The sequence below is a fragment of the Antechinus flavipes genome, chromosome 3, assembly GCF_016432865.1.
Source record: "Antechinus flavipes isolate AdamAnt ecotype Samford, QLD, Australia chromosome 3, AdamAnt_v2, whole genome shotgun sequence".
Lineage (NCBI taxonomy): Eukaryota > Metazoa > Chordata > Mammalia > Dasyuromorphia > Dasyuridae > Antechinus > Antechinus flavipes.
This window is the reverse complement of record NC_067400.1, coordinates 14496196-14522457: the sequence shown is the minus strand read 5'-3', so window position 1 is coordinate 14522457 and position 26262 is coordinate 14496196. Positions and strand designations below refer to the sequence as shown.

The 26262-nt window shown below is 38.0% G+C and overlaps 1 protein-coding gene across 1 annotated transcript; it reads left to right on the top strand.

The window, feature by feature from the left end:
- Positions 1-835: 835 nt before the first annotated feature.
- Positions 836-20541, top strand: SLC33A1 (solute carrier family 33 member 1). Its single transcript, XM_051983065.1, has 6 exons — positions 836-1962; positions 8257-8447; positions 10585-10769; positions 10952-11069; positions 13915-14130; positions 14713-20541. Exons 1-6 carry the CDS (start codon positions 1188-1190, stop codon positions 14878-14880), a joined length of 1653 nt encoding a protein of 550 aa, XP_051839025.1. The 5' UTR covers positions 836-1187; the 3' UTR covers positions 14881-20541.
- Positions 20542-26262: the final 5721 nt, after the last annotated feature.

Here is a 26262-nt window from a genome sequence, read left to right as displayed (position 1 = left end):
GGGACATCCAGGTCCAGATGTCCAAGGGGAGAGATGAGAACTAGAGACGGGGGTGGGTAATTCCACGAGATTCAGTAACTTTTGGGGTAAAGGGGCGTGGACAGATCCGGGGAGGGGCCTGAAGGGAGCAGATTCGGGGTTCCGGTGTGCCCCCCTGCTCGGGGCTTTGCAAGGTGACCCCAGGCAGGCACTAATCTCTTTGACTCAGCTGCTCCATCTTTACAGCGAGAATAATAGTAGCAGCCCTCTCTCAGGGCTGGGGGAGGGGAATCAGAAGGGTGTGACGTACAACGGACGTTCATCCAGGTGCGAGTCCAGCCCCTTCCCCCTCCCCCACCACAGTCCGGTACTTGTAGTGAAAAGGGATGGGGAGGGTTGGGACACGAACACGGTCCGAGAAAATCACCTAAAAGGCTTTTCTCCTTTCTCATCTATGAAATGGGGATACATTAACACTTAAGCTACCTACCTACCTGGGGAGGTAAGCGCTCAGAGACCTGGGAAGCCCTACGCGAGCTCACCCTCCCGCCCCGAGCGCCGAGGAGACTGACAGCACTGCGCGCGTCCCGCGCACCCCGCGCAGGAAGTGACGCAATCCGAAGTTTGGCCAATGGCAGCTCACCACGCTCTCCACCGCCCTCGGAGATGCCAGGAGCCCCCCACTCGGCCCCACCCCCAGACTCAGTGCAGCCTTCGAAATGCTCCCGGCTGTCTCTTGAGGCCGAAACAGTCGTTCCGGGCCCGGTTTCCCTCACGCGCGAGGCCAGGACGCCTTCCTGATTGGCCCGCCCGGGATCGGGGCGGGGCTGAAGCAGGACGGCTTTGAGAATAGGACCACTTCCTGACGCGTGAGGGCGGAAGTCATCCCGTGCCTTAGGAACATTAGCAGGGTAGACCGAGGGAGAGGGAGCGCGTCGGCCGCCGTGGCTGGCGAAGCAGTTGAGGATCTGGGTCGGCTTCCCGGTCCGGGTCCGCAGCCACCTCTGTAGACTCCCGACCCGGCCCGGTCGCAGCGAGCTCGCTTCCGACCCGCGCAGCACCACGGCCCCCTCGTCCAGCCCGGGGCCCGGCGCGGCCGCCCTGCCCGGGACGCCGGCCCGGGCCCTGCTTACGCGTCCCCTCGCCGCGAGCCTGGCCCCTCGGGGCCCACGCCGCCTCCCGCCCTGAACCGCCGAGCCGGCCCAGCCATGTCCCCCACCGTGTCCCACAAGGACAGCAGCCGGCAGCGGCGGCCCGGGCCCGTCAACCACTGCCTGGACGTGAAGAGCGGGCCGCTGTCACCGGGCGTCTGGGAGGAAGAGCCGACCGCTGATGGCGTGGGCGGCGAGGGGGACACGGAGGCTCTGCTGCGGGCGTCCGGAGGGCGCGCGCCGCGGGCTCCGCGAGGGTGCCGCGCCGAGCTTAGCAGCATTCTGCTGCTGCTGCTTCTGTACGTGCTGCAGGGCATCCCGCTGGGGCTGGCGGGCAGCGTCCCGCTGCTGCTGCAGAGCCACAACGCCAGCTACACAGACCAGGCCTTCTTCAGCTTCGTCTTCTGGCCCTTCAGCCTCAAGCTGCTGTGGGCGCCGCTCGTGGACGCCGTCTACGTCCGCGGCTTCGGGCGCCGCAAGTCGTGGCTTGTGCCCACGCAGTACGTCCTGGGGCTCTTCATGATCTACCTGAGCACGCAGGTGGAGCAGCTGCTGGCCGGCGCCGACGGCCGCGGACCCGACGTGCGTGCGCTCACACTTGCCTTCTTCCTCTTCGAGTTCCTGGCCGCCACGCAGGACATCGCCGTGGACGGCTGGGCGCTGACCATGCTGTCCCGCGAGAACGTGGGCTACGCGTCCACCTGCAATTCCGTGGGCCAGACGGCCGGCTACTTCTTGGGCAACGTGCTCTTCCTGGCTCTGGAGTCGGCCGACTTCTGCAACAAGTATCTGCGTTCGGAGCCGCAGCCGCGGGGCCTCGTCACACTGGGAGGTAGGCGGGTGGGACCGAGAAAGCAGGAGGGGATCACAGGGCTGGAGGACTCGGAGGGGCTGGCCCCCTGTGGAGGGGCCGGTCTGTCCGAGTGAAGCCCAGTCCTCTCGGTCTTGGGAGTGGTCTGGGGGCAGGGAAGGCCTCCCCCAGGACCCCCTGCGGCTGCCTGACCTTTCCTGTTCTGAGTAAAATCACCCCACTCCGAGAAATAGGAGTATTTCTCTCTAGGTACCTTTTAGGCAAAGGCAGCCTCTCCTTGTTAGTTAGCAGACATCGACGGTCCTCTCGTAGATAAGGAGATAGAGGTTGTGTTTAAGAAAAGCAAAGTTCTGACGTCCAGGACCAGGCTCCAGACCTTGAACTTTGTAACGGCCCATGGAGGGAGAAGTGGGAGAGGGGATAGCCAAGAGGGTGAGAGGAAGAAGGGAGAGCTCCAAGAGAGGGAAAATGTAGAGATCCCCTGTGGCAGGATCAGAACTGAGACTCCTAAGGCACTTTCTAATCCAAGTCTACTGGAATTGGCCTGAATCACCTCTTTGTTAGAAAGAGCCAAGTCCATCAGAATTGATCATCACACAACTTTGTTGCTGCCTACAGTGTTCACCTGGTTCTGCTCACTTCACTTAGCATCTATTTATGCAAGTCTCTCCAGGCCTCTCTGAAGTCGGTGTGCAGATCGTTCCGTATAAAACAATACCCCATAACACTTATGTACCATCATTTATTCAGCTATTCTCCAACTGATGGGCATCGGCTCAGTTTCCAGTTCCTTGCCACTACAAAAAGGGCTGCTACAAACATTTTTACCCAACTCCACAAGATTTTTTAAAAATTGTTTTATTTTAATCAGTAAATTGTTATTGTCTTTCCCTCCAACTCTCTACTCCCAAATGAAAAAGGGAAATTCAAAACTGCTATTACAAACATACAACTTAAGAGAAACAAATTTCTGATTTGACTGTGTACAAAATACCTTTTTCTTATTCTGTACTCTGAGTCTTTCACTTCTCCATCAGATAGTCTGTTTCATCATTAGTCATAGTTGCTTTTTATGCTAATTAGTATTCCTAATTATTTTGAACTTGCTTGTTTTTACCATATTATCGTTGGATAATACTGGTTCTAATCACTTCACTCTGAATCATTTCATACCAGTTTAAAGTTTCTCTGCAATTATCCCCTTTGCCATTTTATTCCATCACATTCATTCACCATCTCTTGTTCAGCCTTTCCCCCAATTTATGCACCTTACATTCCCTTTAGGAAAAAAAAAAAAAAGCTGTAACTATTTTTGTATATTTTTAAAGTCTGTTTTCCTTAGAACTAGTCCATCCCTTAATTTCCTTTAATTTTTGGTTCCTTTAATTCCCCTTCTTCCCCTTTCCATCCTATTCAGTCCCTGTTAAGTTAAATGTATTTTTGTACCCAGCTCTGTGTTTTTCCTTCATTCCAACAGTATGTTTGATGAGAATGAGGTTTAGGTCTTAGACATTCTCCTTAATTACATGAGATAATTTTCCAAAACATTTATCTGCTTTATCCTTTGTTTTATATTCTTCTTCCCTTCTTTTTTCCTCTTTCTTTCTTAATATCATCAAGACATAACAAAAGCACTGCTAGGCCTTGTGCATTTAGACTCCTCTCCAATCCTGATGATGAAAGATTCAGAGGATACTCATTGATGATCATCTTTCCTATCTGAATGAAACCACTTTGACTGGATTTTGTTCCTTCTGAATGTTTGTATTTACTTTTTTATGTTTCTATGTTGTTGTTGTTGTTGTTTTAACTTGAAAGTTGAAAGTTCAAGTTTAACTTGAAAACTGCTCATTTTATCGGGAAGGCTTGAAAATCCTCTATTTTGTTAAAAGGTCAGTTTTTCCTCAGTAGCATAGTATCCAGTTTGCTGGGTAGGTTATTCTTAGTTGTAAACCTGTATCTGTTGCCTTCTAGAATATCATTTGTAGTGCTAGATGATACGATTTTGAATTATTTCTGAAGGTTTAAATTTTTTCTTTCTGGCTATTTGCAGCATTTTTTTAATTATTATTATTTGGAAACTATGGATTTTGGCTTTGATGTTCCTAGGAGTTTTCATTTGGGGAATTGATTAGAGGATTCTAATTCTCCTTTTGCTTCTGGACAGTTTTCTTTCAACATTTCTTGAACTATGAATAGGCTCCTTTTAGTTATAGTGTTCAAATAGTTTTGTTTTGGATCTTTTTCCCCAGGTCACTTGTTTTTGCTATGAAATATCTTGTGATTCTGTTTTTTCTCCTGAATTTTGATTTTTTTTTTAAATTTGATTTGTTTTAATATTTTTTTTCATGGATTCATTAGCTTCTTTTTGGTCCATTTTACTTTTTCAAATAGTTTGTCATTTGGACAAAATTGTATCAAACTATTAATTCCTTTTCAAATTATTTCTTCTTCTTCTCCTTTTCCAGGTTTTTCTAGAATTCTCCATTTCTTTAATGAAATAATTTTAACTCTTAAAAATAATGCCTCTTGCTTCATATCTTCTAGGAAATTATTAGCTGAATTTGTTCCAAGCTTGGAATTTGGTTTGGTTTAGTTTTTCAAGCCTCTGCTTGGAGGTGTTTTGGAGTCCTCCTGGTTTTATGTTGACATCCTTGTTACCATAGTAATTTGGGGATGTTGTGGTTTTTATTTGTATGCTCCTTCTTCTAGCCTAATTCCTAACTTCACATTTGATAGTAGAACTGGGCTTTGCACTTCTGGAGAACTTGTCTGGGATGGTCCCATTGCTACTCATGTGGGATATTGCATATTATGTTATTTCAGGAGCTTAGGGACAGGCTGAGGATCTGCAAGTGTTTAGTGTTCCCAGAGGACCTGATCCAGGACAAAGTCTGATTTCTGTTCTCTCTTCCCCATCTGAACTCTACAGGTTTCTGACCTGGATTCTTATGTGAGCAGCAATAAGAGTGTGTGTGTGTATTTGTGTGTGTGTGTGTGTGCGTGTGCATGTGCCCATCCTTGCACACATGATGGTATAGCACTTAATATGTGCCAGGAACACTCTGCTAAGTGCAGTTATTATCTCATTTGATTGTCATGACAGCTCTTTCAGGTAGGCTCCCGACCCAGGCCTGGCAGCCAGTTCAGAGAAGACAGAACTGTGGGCTGTTTGGTCAGGTCCCTGTCCTGTTTGTTGTTCATCTGCAGACTAGAGTGGGATAGAAGCTGGAACCAAACCCCACTCTATTCCTCTCTCCATACACAGCCCAGGGCTTTGAAAGCTCCTTACCCTGGAAGGCCATCCCCAGGCACTGATTACATGCGTACTTTCCCCCAAAAATAGGAAGTACATTCTGCACCCGGGAGTGTCCACTGACTTGTCTGATTGTCTCACTCCTGATTTGGGCTGGACAAAAGACTTAATGTGACTTTTTCTGGATTTTCTATCAGGATTCGGTCTTCTGCATTTTCTAGCTCTGTTTGAAGGAGTTGGAGGGGGAGCCCAACACAGTTCTCCCTACTCTGCCATCTTAATTCCACACAGCCCTCCAACATCTTCCTTTGTCTGACCTACTAGCTTCATGTATCCTCCCCCTTTTGAACTACAAGCACTAGCCAGTGTTTTGAAATCATTATTCTCCTTGTTACTAACAACCTTCATTTGTTTAAGGAACAAAAGGAATAATATAATCTCTTCTTTAAACAGGAATTAGGAGCATGCTCAAACTTGTTTAACTTGAATTTAGACTCCTTTTTCTTTGTATTTTGTTACTGGAGTCAGAGAAATCTTTGGCTCACCAGTTGCTTCAGCAAATAAATGTAAAATGTTTGCCCCTTAAAATCAACGCTTATTTGCCTGTGAAGATTCACTTGAGTCTTTTATATGTAGGAAACATTCATTACAATTTAAACTTCTGTTGGTGTGGCCAAATTATTGTAATTTTTTGAGTGTTTTGAACTGCCAGAGTCTGCGGTCACTGGCCCTCTGCTCCTGGAGATCATTTATCCCCAGGGAGTATAAGACATGCCCCTTCCCCAGACTGGTCCCCCTTCAAAGAGCCTCAAAGAACCTCCAGAGAGGAAAGGGACTTGCGGGACTTCATCTCCTCTGAGATAGAGATCCCACACTCCCCCCAGAGCTCAGTCTGGGTCACCAGTCACTTCTCTCTCCACTGGAGGAGAATAGAACTGGTCAGCACTGCTCTGCCCATGGGCATCCCGGAATGCTCCAGGCAGGCTCCCTAACCTCCAGGCTTACCAGGAGTGCCTAGAGAAATCTGCACACAGATTTGCTTCCTCCTTTTCAGCTTTTCTTTGACATCCAAGTGTCTATCTCCCTCTCCCCACAATCCCCCACCATATGTGCCTGCTTTTGAAATTGCCAGTTTTAATGAAATGTAGATGAAATGATTAAGTCAGGAAAATTTTGTTTGTACAGGCAAGAAACAAGGAAGTTATTTTTCATTGTAAAAAAGTATAAATGGTAACCTTAATCCTGCTCACAATATTTAATCCATAAGATAGTCGTGCTATAATACTTTGTTCTCATGAGACTATTTGAGAGAGAAAATAAGGCAGACACCTGTGATCTAGAACTTCCCTCCCAAACCACCCACACTTTAATAGAGGTTGTTCTAGAGGAAAGGAGAGGAGCTGTCCTGAACATGCTCCAAGCCTTGGAGGGTGGAGAAACAGTTGGGTTGGACAACTGCAAGTGGGGGGATCAGTAACTTGGATTTGGCTCTCTCCTCACAGCAAGTAGGACCCTGAGGCTGGGATCCCCCAGCGGCAGAGCTTGGGTTCAAACCTGGTACTCTGCTCACCTCTGAATTCCTAGGATCCCTCCCACTGTGTAGGGAGCTTAAAGGTATGAGCAGCAGGAAGGGGAGACCTGAGCTCAACCCCTGGAGTGGGTGATGGAGCTTCCCCTGGAGAGAGGATACTTTATGACAAAAACCCTTGTACCATATCTATTGTATTGTGGACACACGGACACCCATTGAGCCAGAGTGCTTATTGTTGTTGTTCCCAAGTAGGAAGGGCAATTAAATGGGTGAAAGGGGAATTTAAGAAACACAGCAAAATAAAAGGAGAAATGTAGGTCATCATTATTTACTCATTTAATCTCTTAAGTGCTGTGTTAGGGAAGAGTTTCATAAGCCTTGCTAAGGTAGCAAAAAAGTGACTCTTGTCTCTCTCCCCTGTCCTGCCTTGTGTGTTTCACCTTGCACACCTTAGCCTTGTTGTACCTTCTCTTGAAGGCTTTCTCTTTTGTGACTATTCACCAAGTTAGTTTGTCTTCTTTCAGGATGGATTTTATTTGAAAAAAGCTAAAAGTTGCATAGAGCCAAGTCTCTTAATATTACAAGGAGTCCAAGTGGCTGATACTGATTATTAGTGACTGATTTTGTAGTTTATATGTTCCTTTAAATCCTATTTTTATCTCTAATTATTGTTTCTTTGCCCACTTAGTTCCCAAATATATCCCTCTCCTCCTGGGGAACAATCTCCTTGTAGCAGTGGTTAAGAAAGAGAAAGGAAAAGAAAGTCCAATCAACCCAAGCCAAGGGCAGAGCTGTATATTCCTGAGCAGCATTGCTGCCACTCACATTGCTTGTCTTGTGTATTATCCTCCAAGTTTAGTCTCCCTCCCTCTTCTCTTCTGGAGCACTTTGGGCCCAAACATCCCCATTGCAGGAGGTATATAGATCCTCCCTGGGCAATGATTCTAAAACACCAAAAAAAGCCAAGTCTGGCCTTCAAACAGCACAAGTCACTCTGTAGTCCCTTTGTGTGTGTCAGTGGCTGCTTTCCTGGGACTCTGCTTCTCTCAGATAATAGAAAGTCTCTCCAGCATTAACTTCTTTCTCTGTGTTCACTGATTCATTGGGTTTGGCCCTGATGGATGACATCACTTTCTAGATTTTGCTTCTTTCATTGCCACAGTCTCTCTTCCTCAGAAGTGACTGTCTCAGCCAAATTTCTGTTTATATCTGCCCCTCTCTATATTTTTTATAGGTTATTGCTAATGAGCCACATTTTAGACATTTTTATAACTTAACTCTTAGACCACAATAGTTGAAGAGAGTTTAAGGATATACATAAATTTCAAAACAATAAATTAGAAAATTCCAAAATTATTTGTCATGTTGATGTTGCTATAATTCAATTAAGGACCACAAAGACTAATATATGATAAATTATGTGCCTTCTTTCCTTCAGTTTCTCAGACAAAAAGATAAAAGCATCCTCCACGTTGATCTATTCATTTTGAGGAGAATAGTAAAGCGTTTATTTATTTTTTTATTTTAGATTTTCTATTTTTCTGGGGCACCGTATTTTTGATAACAACAACATTAGTTGCCCTTTTAAAAAAAGAAAACACAGAAGTAATACCATCAAAAGAAGAAACAAAAGGGATCACAGACACGTATAAACTACTCTTTACAATTATAAAGATGCCAGCAGTTATGACCTTCTGCCTCATGATTTTAACTGCAAAGGTGAGTACATCTCTAAAACAGATGTTCATATAATTAATTCTATTATTGCTATTGTCTTAACATTTATTTTTATTTCAAATATAAATTCAGCATATGTAAATTTATTTTAAATGTTTTAATAGAATTTTAATTTGTTTTAAAGAAGGGACTTTACAAGGATTGACTATATACATTGTCAGCCTCTACTCCCTTCTAATCTTAATGCTAAATATAAAATTTCCAAGTCTTTGAAAAGGAAAAAAAAACTTGACAGACCCTAAATGTAAAATTAACCTTAAATCAAAATAGTTGAGGCATCATATGATAAAATTTCAGATTCATGAAATTAAGTAGCATTTTCAGCATTGTCTTTTAGTAAGTAATATGAATCAATGCATTTGTTCTAATTGATAGGCAATTGTATATTGTTTATACATTTGGGCTTTCTCATTTTCTCTGTACTCAGCTTTTCTCCCATTCTGATGACTTCTTTATTTTTTTATTTTTCTCTTACTTTGTAACATTTGTCCGTGTTCATGATCAAAAGGTCATAAATTGAGATTCAGAATGGCCTTTGAGGTTGTACGCTCAGGGGAAGTGAGGAACTTTTCCAGGCCATAAAGGGAGAGATCAGCAGAACTGGGACCTCCTAGACTCTGGCTCAAATTATTTTTATTTTGTTAACTGCATTTCTCCCTCCTTTTATAATAGCATTCACTTTTCTTTCTCTTTTGCTTGGGTTAGGACTTAACAACAAGAATATTGGGTGGTAAATGCCTGGCCTAGAAAGTGACAGAAAATGTGCTTTGAATATGTGACACAATGTAGGCCCCAAATAAGCACCGTAAGAGTACTCTTAATATAAAATTTAAAAAAAAACAATTAATTTAAAATAATTATATTTAATTATATCGATACAAATTTAGAATGAAATACTCTAGTAAAAATGAAAATGTCTGTGCTAATATAACTAGTATAAACATAATCTGATTAGAAAGCATATACTATTTTCTCAGTATGTGTCAAATATCAGAGAGTTTGGAATCTTGAAAAAATCCCACACTCTCAAATTAGAACTTAAAACTAATATGTAAGCAATTTTTTCAATAATTTGGATTCACATGGAAAAATTATCATGAATTAACTTTCTATGCTTTATAGCTTTGGAGACAGTGTTAAATATATGTAAGTAATTTTTGCAAAGGAATAATGATAACTGGAATTCTGAACACCAGGGATTATTTCCCTTCTTTTTTTTTTTTTTTTTAAACAATAGAATTTTTACTTGACCTCTTATCATTAAAAAAAAGAATACAGTATACTTCTCTATAATTTCAGAGTGGTAATGATGTAGAGAAATTGAGTTTGGAGTTACAGGTCTGGATTTCAGATCCTGGCTAGCTGACATTGAACCTCTTTGCACTTTGGCTTCCTATCTATGGTATGAAAAGTTTCTACCACATGAATTCTAAAGTCCTGTCTTGAGTTCCAAATCTCTGATTGTCATCTCTCCATATTTTCCCTCATTCTGAAAAACATTAAAAGATTTCTGGAGTTTTCTAGTTATTTAGAGATTAGTTTTAAAGGAGAATTATAATTGTTCAGGCATGGGAGGGGTATAGATTATGAATATTAAAACCAACAAGTATATTTTGGCACTTTTGTTACAGAAATTCAAAGGAGTAAATTTGATTTGTAACTAATGAAGTATAGTAGAAGGCTGCAATTTGTTTGTTTCATTAGAAATACTGCAGGACCCATGTAGCAAGTCCCCTTTCTTTGACTTGAGTTTTTTGTTCTTTGTTTTTTTTAAATTTATAAGATGGAGGCTTCATCTTACTTGGTCTTGAGATAGACATAGATTTATAGTGAAATAACTAATTTAGTTTCAAATGAGAGGAAGGATGGCATCATCGGATGAACATCAGACTTTAAGCAAAAACACTCACATTCTAATCCTGGCTCTGACACTCCAACTTCGATCCTTTGGACAATTACTTCATCTGCTTGGGCCCCAGTTTCCTTGTCTTTAAAACAAGGTAGTTGTATTCGTGATTTTTAAAATCCTTTCAGTTTTAAAAACACTTAATTATCTGGTTCTGCTTTGTGAAAGACATCACAAATCAAAATTTGAACCTTTCCTGTTTTCATGTTACAGATTGGCTTTTCAGCAGCAGATGCAGTAACAGGCCTGAAACTGGTGGAAGAGGGTGTGCCCAAAGAGCACTTGGCCCTGTTGGCGGTGCCCATGGTTCCTTTGCAGATCATATTGCCTCTGATTATCAGCAAGTATACTGCAGGCCCACAGCCCCTAAATGTGTTTTATAAAGCCATGCCTTACAGGTAAGCATGAAAGAAAATGAAAGAGATTTTCCGGTAACTCTGATCTTGAGCTGCATGAAACTGAAAGTCAAATTCAGTTTTGTTTCCTTAAATGAATTATCTTAATGGCCTCAAGACATTTTAGATAGAGAATCCTGTGCACCTAAATTGAAAGTAGCTTCTAATTCTTTGTTTCTATTCAGATTATTACTTGGCTTGGAATATGCTTTGATGGTTTGGTGGACTCCCAAAGTAGCGCATCAAGGAGGATTTCCAATCTATTACTATATCATCGTACTGTTGAGTTACGCCTTACATCAGGTAAAGGACATAGTCATTGTCTGCTGAGGAGGTATCCTCATGATAGATGCTACCTCTTCCATATTTAGAGAAGATGCAGTTTCCTACATTTGTCTTACTTTTAGTTACAGTTTCAAAAAGCAACAGGTTTTAGAGGACAGAATTAGTCATTAGAAATTTATTTGAATAACTAGAACTCGATTGTGAACAGACCAGAAAAGTCTTTTTCTCCTTAACAGTTTTTCATATAATGGTACACTATGCAATAGGAGTATTTTCCAGTGTCTCATCAGTGGGTGCTGCTGAGAAAGGCCTGCTTTTCTGGACCCTGATCAGACCTTCACTGTTTGTATAGGATGTATGGCAGAGGTGACATTTCAACTGAGAGCCTTTCACCATGATACTTGGGTTGGCCTGGGGAGAAAGACCATGTAACACAATAAAAAGTAATAAAAGTCCAATCTAGACAATCTTCAAAAAGAGAATGTGTTTAAATAAGAGAATTATTAGATACAGATAACTCAATGAATCTAGCCAATAAAACAAAAGGTTTATCGTGAAGATGGGAACATTTCTTCATTAGAAAACCAAAAAAGTTACCCTAGAGTTTCCTTCAAGTCTTACCCTCCATGCTCCATATGTATATCTTCAGACTGTATGCTAGAAGCCCTCACTGAGGGTTACAGGAAGTCTTGGAGCTGACTCTACCTAGTTTATAAATACTGGTGAATCTAGTATATGAAAAGACAATACTTTTTTAACATGGTTCTATATCAGAAGATAATTCTAAAACTAGGTCCTCATACTCAAAATCTCTCCATCTATCGACTTCTTTTTAGGTTTTAGGTATTTTTTCCTCAATCTCATTCATTCTTGTTTATTGGAACATTCATTAGGGATAGTTAAATTCCTGACTCCTCCACTGCTTTTGGAGATCTTGGGTGCCAGCTTGACTTTAGTTGAATTTTCTTTTAAAAAAATGTTTCCCCAATTACATATAAAGATAGTTTTCAGTATTCACTTTTATAAGATTCTGGGTTCCAAACTTTTTTCTCCCTTGCCTTCTCTCTAAGCAATCTGATATAGATTATACAAGTACAATCATTAAACATAATTCCACATTAGTAATGTTGTGAAAGAAGAGTCAGAATGTAAGGAAAAAACCATGAGAAAGGAGGGGAGAGAAAAGGTGAAAACAAACTGCTTCAATCTTTAGTCAGACTCCATAGTTCTTTATCTGGATGTGAATAGTATTTTCCACTTTTGAGTCTTAGAATTACTTTAGATCATTGTATTGTTTAGCAGAACTTTCTGTGCCAAATTGTGGGGGGAGAGGGGGTGAAGAGCCCAGCGGAGAGGTAGGAATCAGACAAACTTTGCAAACTGTACCTTGGGCTGGGAATACCTTTTTTCTGTTAGGAATGCATTTTTAGAATCTCATTGTTTGGCAGTTTGTTTGAATTTGGAAGAAGAGTTGATCATCACTGTAGTATCGCACTGCTTGGTCTGAGTAAGTTAGGTTCTTTTTAGGGTAATGGCTCAAACAAGGGGAGAGTAGAAATCCCTCACCCTGGGGTTCCATCTCTGGCACTTAATAGTCTGCCTTAGCCAAGCTATTTTCCTTCTCAGTTTTCTTCTCTGTCAGTTAAAGGGGTTTGAGAGCTAGAGAGAGCCTTCCTGGTTCCTGTCCTTGGTTCTAGAAAGCAGTTGATCTAGGTCAAACACTTTGGGGGTCTCTACCTGTTTAACAATTTGCTCAGTTATATCTTTCATGCCCTAAAATAATGCCATGGCATCTGGGTGATCCAACATTTACATGTCTGTGTTGAGTATTTCATAGATTACAGTTTCCAACTACCTTGAGCTTCTTAAGGGCAGGATGTTTTTCATGATTTGTCCCAACCCAGTACAGAGTATTTCATAGATCCTCAATTAATAGTGGTTGACTTAGTAGTTACTGTAGCGTCATTAGCTATGTGCTAGAACGGTTTTATTGCTAAAAATGTTTCCTTTTAAATTTCACTGTTTGATTAATGGGTTATGAAATCAATTTAGCTTTCTTTCCATGTTTTTTTCTAGGTTAATGTCAAACTTTTTATTCCTTACTAATCACTTAAGCATACCATTTGTTAGAAATAAGCCTTTAAAGTATATTAATCACTATACAAAAAAATTGGCTTTAGGATTCATTAACTTTTTTCTTTACTAGAACAAGTCATTTGGAAACGTTCTTGACCACAAATTTTGCTCTGAAAAGACAAATTTGAATTTTGTAACATTTAGTATCTGTAGGGGCAACTATAGGTGGCGCAGTGGGATAGAGCACTAGCCCTGAAGTCATGAGGACCTGAGTTCAAATTTGGTCTCAGACACTTAACACGTCCTGGTTGTGTGACCCTGGGCAAATCACTTAATCCCAATTACCTCGCTCAAGAAAAAAAAAAAAAATTAGTATCTTTAGAATTTGTAATCTAATTTTAGGAAAAATAAACTATATATTATATCCTAAAACCATGTTCTTAAGCAACTAGAAATTCTTGTTACTACATCCCTAATACAAAATTGCTCCATTCCCACTTGAGTGCTCAGGTGGCATCTCACTACTTTTCAAGATAGTTAATTCCATATTGGCCTGTCACTTATTGTTAATAATTTATTTTTATATTGAACAAACTTAATTACCTGTGACTTCCACTCATTGGTACTTGTTTTTCCCATCTGGAACGAGGAAAATTGTCATTTCTTTTATGCATGATGACTCTTGAAGTCATAATATGTTCCATCACTTCTTCTACCACCCTCCAAAAAAAGATCCCCTTAATAATCTGGGTCCTTACTTTGATTTGTTTTATTTCTTTCTTTGCAGATCACATTGTACAGCATGTACGTTTCTATAATGGCTTTTAATGCCAAAGTTAGTGATCCACTTATTGGAGGAACGTATATGACTCTTTTAAATACTGTGTCCAACCTGGGGGGGAACTGGCCCTCGACAGTCGCCCTTTGGCTGGTGGATCCTCTCACAGTGAAGGAGTGCTCTGGAGTGTCAGACCAGAATTGTTGGACTCCCGAAGCAGTTGAAGTAAGTAGAGTGATTAGCTTGATGCTGCCCAGAATTGTTACCATTCATTTTTTTCTGATAGCAGTGCCTTGTCTTTTGCTTTCTTATCATCTCTGCTACATTAGTCTCATTATTGTGTACTCCATAGGTGCCTAGTATAGATATAATGAATTATGCAGTTTCTATCATGATAGATTGAGTTAAACGAGAAACATTTATTAATCACCTCCTCTGGTCTACTTCTGTGACAAGCTTGGTGATATAAGTGAAAATTTCTGCTGCCAAGGAGCTTACAAATTCTAGTGGGACAGAATGACTAATTACAGGTTCTGAAATATTAATGTCTGACTCTTAGAATAATAAGAGAAGCTAAAAGCATCTTATTTTTGTCTGATGCCTTAATTTTTAAAAAAGTTTTTACTTCCAAACGACACATTTTACAAGGGAGAAATGTTTGTTTTAAAATTTTTCGTGAAAATGGTTTATAATTAAAATTGAAATATTTTAGAAGTAGACAAATTATACAGAATTTAAACTTTGAAATATATTTTAATCTTTTACATACTTAAAAGCAATTCTCATGAATGTTTTTTGTTCTTACAGCTTTGCAAAAATCTTGGTGGATCTTGTGTTACCACATTGGATGGTTATTATGTGGAGTCTATCATCTGTGTTATTATTGGATTTGCTTGGTGGTTCTTTCTTGGTCCAAAATTTAAAAACCTCCAAGATGAAGGACCATCATCTTGGAAATGCAGGCGGAGCAACTGATGCAATTCACTACAGAACGTGCTAGGAAGGGGAAATAGCTTAATTTTAATGTGCAGATGTTATGATAATCAATACACAGGAGTATAACTACACTTTCAGATAAAAAAAATTAATAATATAAAAATGCCAAATGGTTGAAAAACTGAGACCTCTATGTATATGTGATCTTTTTTTTCTTACTTTTCAATGTAAAAAGTATATTTACGGTCAGAAAATTGGTTCTAAAAATAGCCTCTCTCTTCTTTTTTTGAATCATATTTTTAGTTTACTGACCAAATCAGACTGCAGTGCAGTGGCTCTGGAATAGCTCATTATGTCTCCCCAGTATTATTCTTAACCTGTTTGGTTGAGATAGAACTCTCAACGTTTTGGTTTTGGGGCAGATGCGTTAAGTGGAACAAAGTACAACGTGCACATCTAGGACCTCTTGATATAAACAGTGGGAAATTTCATTTTGGCTTTCAGGTGCAATGATTTTACTTAGACTACTGAGATGCCATTTTAACTGTCACTTTTCTGACCATAACTATGTTTTAAAGGGTGGATCTTTGTGTTTAAAAATAACACTTTTAAATGTATTTTCAGGCTTTTGTAAGCATTTCAAGATTTATAAAATGAAACAAATATTTTTTATAAAATGAAAGTTAAGTTTTTTAATTTATTGAATTCATTTGGGGGAAAGGAAGCATTCTGAAGCCTTGTTAATTTTTCTTACACTAAATCTGAGAGGATGTGGGACTTTGTTACCAGTGTCTCACAAGGAGACTTGTAGAGAAGGTTACCAGTATCTCACAACTAAGAGACTTGTAGAGAAAGATCACATTTAGTTTCTTGTATATTAATGGTATAATTTCAGAAATAAAAAGAAAGCACAATATTATTCAAGTAGTTTTCCTTTGTTCTTAAGAAAAAATAATAAAACTCAGTAACTAACATTCCTTTCCTTTTCTCCTCCTACCCCTTTAATTTTTAGTAAAATTAGAACATTATTTTTTTAAAACATCTGATCATTTTCAAAGAAAAAGTCAAAGATAATAGTGCCTTTGACGGAAGCAAATCATAATGCTAATGGAAAGACCAATTAAGAAAGCACTTTATAATTAGTGAGGAAAGACCTCACAGTTCACTTATGCCAAACAACGTGTTTGTCACATTATTTCCACTTATTGTCACAGAAGCTTCTGTTGGCAAACTGATATTTTCTGAGCAACACTTAGCTGTATTGTATAAGTTGAGTGATTTCAGTTTTGAGTGCCTTTGCAGTTTTCAACACATGTATATAATGTATATCCACTGACAAGGCACTTTGTATACCTTTGTTTTAAGTCATTATGTCTCTTGAGAGATAATATTAATACCTTTAAAAGGTAAAGATAGAAAAGAGAATATCTTCTGATACTGATTTCTAGTCCTTTTGAAATTGTTTCATAAGGTGATCTTTCTGTTTTCCCTTGTCATATTTGGTTTCCTTTAATGAGTTGATTTTGGCTGAAAAAATGCTTACTAATTTATGACCTTGTTGATTTTATAACATAAACTATAGTGAGTGGGGTTTTATGATTATCAGAATAAGAGCTGAATGATGGTTTTTTTTTTAAGGCAGTCAGTACATGAAGGATATGTGAAAGATATCCTATAAGTCTCTAGATTGCCAGTATTTTGGTCCAGTGCTGGTGTTCAGGTTGGATGGCACATTCTGAAGAATCACTGGGGAGAAACACTCATCCTAGAGAGAAGATGGCAGAAGTTAATCCAGCATGCCAGGTAGCTGTCATGAAAACAGATTGTGTTGTTGCTAGGCTGTCCAGCATCTTGTATTTCATTTTAAAAATAATTTACTTGAATAAAGGACAAGTAGCTCTTACTGTGAAATGTATTTTTATCTTTAATATTTTGAATTTGAAAGCTTAAAGTTTAGCTTATTGACTTGATTAATTATATTGTTCTCCTGATCCATTGGATGGCCATTGCCAAGCATATGAATTAAATGAGTTGCAACTTTAAGCATATGGACACATAAGTAATTTGGGTGTTGAAAAAACTTTTTTTTTTTAAGCTAAGACTTGACAATAAAAAATCATTTATTGTGACTGAAAGAATTTACAGTAATCAGTCATTTTAAATATCATAGTCACATAATAACTAATGTTATACATTAGATATTTGGTATATAAATGATTATGATGTGCCAAGGTGATTTGGTAATAAAATTTCATATTTGAAATAGCCATGGTGTTTGCATACACTATAATTACCAGTGGCATTATCCTCAAAGGAATTTGCTGACATGAAAGGAGCTAGTGTATTCCTAAATATCAAAGAATAGCAGCACCTTCTGGCTTTTGATTCTCTTGACCCATTTGGTAAAACAAACTTCAAAGGGGGAGGAGTTTTTGCATAATTTGTTTTAAACTTTGAGCGTTTGGCAACCTCTTTGGTTAAGCAGGCTGCTGAAGGTACATCCTAGCAAGGAAATGATATGCAGCTCGACAGTTAACTCTTAAATCAAGGTGTCATATGATCTAAAGCACCCAAAGTTCCAGGATTGTGGCCACTTTTCTGGGGAGGACAGTTGAACATGGACTTCTCCATGAACGGCCCCAGTAACGTGCCTATGTACACATGCATGATGTAAAACTGATCACCAATGTGGACTGTAAACAAAAGCCACCAAATGCCTGGTTGGAACATTCTATAGAAATGTTCTATAGGGTCAGTGAGAAAGATGTTCAGGAAATGAATTTGTTCATACCTTAAAAAGTATTTTAGTTTGCTTTGAAATTAAACCCAGCAGGAAAATGTGATATATTAAGCCCTTAGCTTAAATATGTATCATAAAAACTTGAAATAGTTCCATTTGTTACTGATTAGAAATCTTTTGAAAATAAAGTTTGAAGGAATGCTTTAAAAAACAAAAAACCTGAAATCAGATTTATAGAAAGTTCAATTAAAGCCTAGCGAGCTTGGGAGAACAGTTATGCTGGCAAAAACAGGACCCAAGCAACTCACCTGGAGCTCTGGAAGCCCAAATAGCAGACTTATACAAAGGACATCTCTTCTTAGCAGGAGCTGAGCCACCAAGGAAATTGGACCTTGTTTTGTAAAGTGTAAAGTCTTCGGCGTAGTCATAATTTAACTTGCCAGATTTTCACCTTGCTAACCTAGCTTAAAGTATTTGTTTTCTTTCCATACTAACTATTCATCTAAAACAGAATGTTGTAAAGTGTCATAAGGCAGCCCGGGTAGCATAGTGGATAGAATGCTGGGCCCTTCTTACTACAAAGAGCTGCAATAAATATGTACATATAGGGCACCTTTCTGTTTCTGACCTCCTAGAGTATGTGACCAGCAATGGAAGCTCTAAATCAAAGCAGTAGAGACTTTTTTTTTTTTTTTAAGCCAAATTGCTTTCCAGAATGACTATAGTTACACCTCTTTACAATTCCACTAATAGTTTTAGTGTGTCCAATATTAACTCTGCTCACCAATTTTGGATGTGAAAAAAGTTGCTTTGATTTCCATTTCTCTTATTGATTTGAAATAGTGGTTAATTGTAATTATTTTGAGAATTTTGTTTAATTTGTTCCAAAACTTTTACAACTAATTAGTGGAATTGCTCCTGGCCTTATAAATCTGTTTTCTTTTTGTCTTTGATATCTGAGCCTTTATGATAGGTTATGATTTGAGAGAGGCTAGTTTTAAAATGGCAGGCATGGGCCCTGGGTTTTCTTTCTTGGGCTTGTAGTCTGAGTTTCGCAGTTCCACATATCCCCATCAACTCTCGTGGATCTGTTTTGAGAGCCTAATAAGTCTAATGCTTTCCCCCATTTTGGACCTAATTTCTTAGATAAAAAAAGTCATGATTTCTTGAGCAGAGACTTGTCACTTTTGGCAGTCAAAAAGTTTATGCTCCTTAAATTTCTTAGCTGAAAAGAAATATTCAATTAGACTTTTAAATAAAAAATTTGTGTCGCTATTTTATAGTTTTAAGTATCCAAAATTTCTCTTTTTTTTTTGAGGGGTGAGGGCTCATTTTTCACCCAATATTCTACATATTATTTGGTCACATGTACAACAAATTACTATTGGAATTTTAATTATTTTGCCTGGTAACATGAAAAAGTACATTTAGGGGAAATGTGTAGAATGTATGATTCTTGGTATATTTTAGTGTAATTCAACTTAGCATATAACCTTTTATAAGAACATTACATGAGGAATAAATGGATAAGTAATAAGACTAGTGAGATACTAGTTTAATTTGTAGGGAAATATAAATTAGCTTATCCTAAATTGTGTTTATAATTTATTATCCTAATAGAGAATCATATAAATTTAAAAATATGAACAGTGAATTCTATAATTTTCACTTAAAAGACTCAAAATATTTGAGTAGAGTATTAAAATTTAAGGTGATCCTTATAAAATTATGAAAATGTATTGTAACAGACACTTATAAAATTTATGAAACTGGATTATGACATTAAAAATAACTTGGTTTAATCATGTTGCTGCTTTTATAAATTAATGATTGAAAATTAGTATGATTGAAGTTATATCAGGCTTGATCATCTCTACTATTAAATACTGTAAGAATTACTGTAAAATAGGAGAACCATTTGTTAGAAGATACTGATCTCATTTTTGCTGTTTATTTTTTGTACTCATGGTTTTTGGCAAAAAATATACTTAAAAAGTGAATGTGCTTATTATTTTGAGAAAAAAACATGTTAACTAATATTTTGGTGCCATGTTAATGTACAAGAATCTTCACTTTAAAAAGTACATTAACTGTAAAATATATATATACATATATAAATACCAAAATATGTAAAAATTACACTTTTTAGAATAGATTTTTGTTAATTGTCTAGATTTCTGCCTGTGTCCCTCCCTCCCTCTCCACAAGAGCCATTTTTTTAAAGGGAATAATTGTTTTAAGAAGAAAAAAAATTGTAAAACTGATAAACATATTGAAATCATCTGACATGAAATGTTTCACAGCTGTGGAATTGTGTGCTTTCCATCTCTTTGGGCCAAGCTTGTTCCTTATAATTTTGCATCATTCAGTTCATTTGTGTTATTAGAAGTTGTTATTCTTTCCATTTAACATGGGTGTGTTGTTTTTCTGTCTCTGCTTGCTCAACTTGGCATCAGTTCATGTAAGTCTGTCCACATTACCCTGTATTCATCGTGCTTGTTATTTCTTGCAGCACAATATCAAATTACATTCATGTACCACATTTTGGCTAGCTATTCCTCAATCAGTGGACAATTATGTTTTCCAGCTTTTGGCTATCATAAAAAGTGTTGTATTTTATATTTTTATATATTTAAGTGGATATAGAGCCTTTTAAAGACTTAATTTTTTAAATGCTCAAAGGAGATTAATATTTTGAAATTTTTTTGGGGGGAGGAGATGATTGATTTTAAAGAAAAATAAAACAAATATCCCAGGTTGGTTGTGGGGAGGCAGAAATTTTTCAATAATAAAGGCAGTAGTTGATGTTTTATCTGGTAGTGGTTTCTGTAGGGGACATTGCACAAATTACCTGTATTAGAATTCAAATATTTTGGTAACATGTTTTGGGTTCTTTTCCTGTTTCTTTTGCTGAAATAGCACTTTTCACATGTTTCTATTAAAATAAAGAATTTATTCAATATATGTAGTAGTTTTTAGAATATAATACATTGGGAGAGTAGGACTATATACCATTTTCTGTATTGTACTTTTTATAAGGTCATTAACTCAGTAGAGAAATGATGAATGCTTCCTATACTGCACTATGCTACGGGGGGTTGAGATTTCAAATACAAGCAAGACTATCCCTTCCTCCAAGGAGCTTACATTTCTAAAAGGGGAAGACAACACTTAAATGGAAGCTGGAAGGGAAGGTAGAGGGTGTGCTAAATACCAAGTAGAGCAGAGGCTCCCTTCCTCCATGACATCTGGGCCACCAAGTTCAAATCTAAAGACTTCCTGGGTCCTTAAAGTCATATAATTTGTTCAGCCATTCCTCTTTTATGTAAAAGACAATCCCTTAGATTCTAGTTCTCTCCACTCTCCTTTACTTGTCAAACTTCTTCAGTGTTTGGGAATTGTTTTGTTTATAGCTAATCACTAATATTTATCTTTGTCCTTAACCTTCCTTTCCTGATGATTTCCTGGTGAAATTTGATATATTTTGACAGTAGTGTGATGGAGCCAACTCAAATTGGCTCAGAATGGATTATTAAGTTTTTACACTCAGTTGACAAATGCTACAAATCAAAGTTTGATTTTGTTATTTAAACTTAGAAAAGTAAAAAATTACAGATTAAATTTAGTGTGCCATACATAATGCATACTTTTCCCCCAGAGAATCAATTAACACTACACCTCTGTCTCCACCAAACTCTTTGTACTTGTATGTATTCAATCCTCCTTTGTCTACTTCAGATAAGAGTGGGGTTCAACTGATACTCAAACTTCCCTTCCATGTAATGAGAAAAATAGCAGAGCCAACCCCTTTCCTCTTTTCCCCTCCCTTTTCCATTTTCAGCTCCTAAGAACAGAGCTCTTTCCTTTTTTTCTTTTAGAAAAGTTTTTAAGAGAGTTAAATAAGGACACCTATTTCTAAAAAGTTAGCACATTTAAAAAATGTCAATAGTATTTTCCCAAATATATGTAAATATAGTTTAAAACATTCATTTTTCTAAGATTTTTTGTTTCAAATTTTTCTCCTTCCCTCCCCAGTTTCCAAGACAGCAAGTAATTTGATACAGGTTAAATACGTACAATTCCTTTAAACACATTGTCATGTTCTGACCAAAGGAGAAAAACCATGAGAAGGAAAAGAAAAAGATGAAAATACTGTGTTGTGACCCATATTCAGTCCCCATAGGCCTCTTTCTGGGGCAGATGGCAGATGACACTCTCTCTATCACCAGATTTGGCCTATTTGGTCCAAATCACCTATTGGTGAAGAGAGCCAAGTCCATCACAGGCGATCATCACAATCTTGCTGTATACAGTGTTCTCTTGGTTCTACTCCAGCATCAGTTCATGTCAGTTTTTCCAGGCTTTTCTGAAACCAGCTTACTCATTTCTTATAGAACAATAAATATTTCATTATATTCATATGCCATAACTTATTCAGCCATTTTCCATTTGGTGGGCATCCACTCAATTTCTAATTCATTGCCACTCCAAAAAGAGCACAGGATTTCATATTACTTTCAGTGACTTAAATTCTAAATTTTCTTGGGTTTGGTGTTTTTAATTCAAAGTTTCCACTCAATTATGTCTTTCTTCCAAAAATGCTCAAAAGTTAACCATTCCTTTAAAAATCCATTTCTCTCCCCTTGGATGGTACTCTTTTTTGCATGGTAAATTATTCCTAATTTCTTTACCTTCCAGAATATATTTCAAGATCTTCTCTTGTCTTCATTCTTTGGAACTAGGATGATATCAGTCATTCTGGATGTTCATAGAATTTTTTGTGGGGGTATTAGTTTTGGGCTATGAGAATCCTAGAATTTTCCTTTTTGAAGTTTCTTTCAGGAAGCTATAGATGAATTCTGTCTTCACTTTGCCTTCTAATTTTAATAGATCTGAATAGTTTTTGTCTACAGTTTCTCAAAATACAGGCTCTTCGACCCCATTGTTGTTTTAAGGGATTCAAGTGATTCTTAAATATTTATTTCCTTGGTTTTATGAATCAATTGGTTTTTATATTAGCTTACATTTTCATTTTTTCAATCTTTTGCTTTTTTTCTGATGTTTGTTATTCGACAATCATTAAGTGTTATGTGTCCTATGATTTTTTATTGTTTGGGCCATTGTAGTTTTCACAGCCTTTTAGTAAATCATAATACTTTTTCTTCTTAGATTTATTAAATTATTTCCTCCAGAATTTTATTTCATTTTTAAAAATCTCTTGCAACATTTATTGTAGGTATTCTTGTAATACCTATTCATGGGAACAGTGGGTTGAGGTTTATTTCACAGCTCTTTATCAGGCAAGATCCCTCTCATGATGCCTCAAACAGACACCTTTAATCACGTAAGGACAGAGTTGACCACAGAGATTTACAAGAAATGTTAAAATTCTAAAGAACACTGGGAAACGAATGTGAACTATCTGCATTTTTGTTTTTCTTCCCGGGTTATTTATACCTTCTAAATCCAATTCTCCCTGTGCAACAAGAGAACTGTTCGGTTCTGCAACTAGGATATACTGCAACATATCCAACATATATAGATAGCACTGCTTGCCATCTAGGGGTGGGGGTGGAGGGAGGGAGGGGAAAAATCGGAACAGAAACGAGTGCAAGGGATAATGTTGTAAAAAAATTACCCTGGCATGGATTCTGTCAATATAATTATTAAATAAAAATTTTTAAAAATCTCTTGCAACATTTATTGTAGGTATTCTTGTAATACCTATTCATGGGAACAGTGGGTTGAGGTTTATTTCACAGCTCTATCAGGCAAGATCCCTCTCATGATGCCTCAAACAGACACCTTTAATCACGTAAGGACAGAGTTGACCACAGAGATTTACAAGAAATGTTAAAATTCTAAAGAACACTGGGAAACGAATGTGAACTATCTGCATTTTTGTTTTTCTTCCCGGGTTATTTATACCTTCTAAATCCAATTCTCCCTGTGCAACAAGAGAACTGTTCGGTTCTGCAACTAGGATATACTGCAACATATCCAACATATATAGATAGGACTGCTTGACATCTAGGGGAGGGGGTGGAGGGAGGGAGGGGAAAAATCGGAACAGAAACGAGTGCAAGGGATAATGTTGTAAAAAAATTACCCTGGCATGGATTCTGTCAATATAATTATTAAATAAAAATTTTTAAAAAATGTTAAAATTCATAAAATGTATTCTTTAAAAGAATAAATGTAAGAAAAACAAATAGAAATTAGGCTAAAGCAGAATAGGCCCACCCGTTGCTCTTGCCTCTGGAAGATTTGGTTTTTGGTTTCTTTTTTCTAGTGCCCCTACACTGGGGTATGTCTCTCAAAATCTTACTGAGGTGCTGACTGTTAGGCACCCAGGTACTGTGCCAGTCTCACCACACCCCTTCATTTCCCCACCTCTAGAGGGCTGATTTTGCTTTATTTTTCCTCTTCTCCCAAACTGAAAAATATAAATCCCTGGAGGTTTTGTGTCCAATCAATCCTTTTTAAGGATATACAACCTATTATTATTTAAAGCATCTATCAGAGAATGTATTACTTAAAAGAAACACAAGGTATGAAGTTTGTAGGGAAGAGACCAGAAGTGACTGGAAGGTATCGTGTGCATGATATATCATTGTGGTGTTCGGGGTATTGCTATCGGTCCAGATTATATATGTTCTTACAGCTCTAACAAACAGTATGTATCAGTGTGAGAAAGCACAACTCCAGAATCTATTTGATTTATTGGAGAATCAGTTTGAGCTCCATTTGAGGGAGAGACACTCACTTGAGTGAGGCAGCAGCTTTTAAAAATATAAACTGGTAACAGAGAAGAGATTAACTAGATTAAACAGAGACCTACTTCTGTCTGTGGAGACTTGGTCCACAGAAAAGACCAGAGGAAAAAAGAACTTCCAAGCTCTATAGTTTTGTGATGTGCCTTAGTACATGCTTATTCTAAATTTACCTTTTTTGCAAAAGTGCTAAGTGTATTTGTGGTAGAATATACATACATACGGTTTTTAGGAAAGGGCAAGTTCGGTAGTTAGTCTTTTTATCCTAATAAATGCCTTTGCTAAGAGTCAAGCATATCGACAAATTGTAATAAGGCAGTACAAGAAGAGAGGTTTGTGAATTATAGTTTTAGAATAGTGGCCCCAGTGCACAAAAAGGAAAATTCAGAAGGAGACATAGACTATCAAGACAGCTTTGAAATTAATGTATTGAGGTTAAAGATGTACACACTAGACATCTGTGCTTTCATGTACTATAATCAATTTTTTTCTTTATGAATGTGCTTGTGTCTGTTGATATTGTTCAACAAAAATTATTTTTTTAAAAGGATGGCTCTACAAGCTACTTCTGAAACCTGAGGTGGCCAGCCATTCTTTGGAGACCCAACCTTAAAATCAAGTACAATGTAGTGGATTAGCCCCCACATTTAATTAGTTCTGTGTAGCACAGTAGATGGGAGTGCCAGGCCTGGAGTTAGGAAGACCTAAATTCAAATCCAGCTTCATATGCTTAACTGTATGAGCCTGGGCAAGTCACTTCACCCTGTCTGCCTCAGTTTCCTTAATTGTAAAATGAACTGGAGAAGGAAATGGCAAAGCACTCCAGTATTTTTGCCCCCCAAAACTCAAATTAAGTCATGATGAGTTGGACATGATTGAAAGTACCCAATAACAATAACAAAATTGGTCACAAAGGGATGAGTTGTTATGGCCACAAGTCATCAAATACCATCTACTTATTATGTTCTAGATTATGTATTCATGAAAAGAACAGCACTGGAGATGCTATTTTTAGACTTGTGAATTAGGGAAATATAGTACACAGATAAATGTGAAACAGACTGGATAATCTAAACTTACTTTTAAATAGAAAAAACCCAAATACATCATTTTTAATAGCTATCCTATTTGAAGAGCTAATAGATATTTTAGAGTTTCAGATATTAGTCATGAGGCATAAGATTTTATACCAATTAATTCCAGGAGTAGACAAATTCCTTGATGTCAGATTGTTAATTTGATAGATCAATGCCCTGAAGGAAAAGGAAATTGTGCAAATAAATTTTAAAAGGAGCTCAGTACCATTACCATAAACCTCTGGGAAAACAAATCCTAGGATCTCACTATTTGAAACAATCAAACCTTTATTGTACAAAGTGGCAGAATGGAGAAAGATGTTGGCACTTTAGACAATATCACCATAGCTCACAGCATTTGCAAACTGCTAAATATCCCCAGTTCATCTGATCCTCCCCCCAGCCCTGGGAAAAGGCTGTCATTCATACCACCACTTACAGATAAGGAAACTGAGGTTGAAAAAGGTGAAGGGGATTTCCCTAGGATGAAACAGCTCATAAACTATCCACTGGAGGATTAGAACCTCAGAATTGCAGACTCCCAAGTCCAGTGCTCTGTCCCCACCACAATAGTTTGTAAACACTAGGACATGATACAATATAATAATCAAAATGGTAACTCATCATAAATGAAACTAGAAGACAAAATGCTGCAGCTAAATAGAAAATTCACTCGTTGGATCATCTCATAAGGAATTAAACTAGAAGACAAAATGCTGCAGCTAAATAGAAAATTCACTTATTGGATCATCTCATAAGGAGTTAAAACTACTGCAGTTTGACAGGCCAGCTAGTTGGCAATCTGGCCTTGCAGTGCTCATTGTGAACTTAA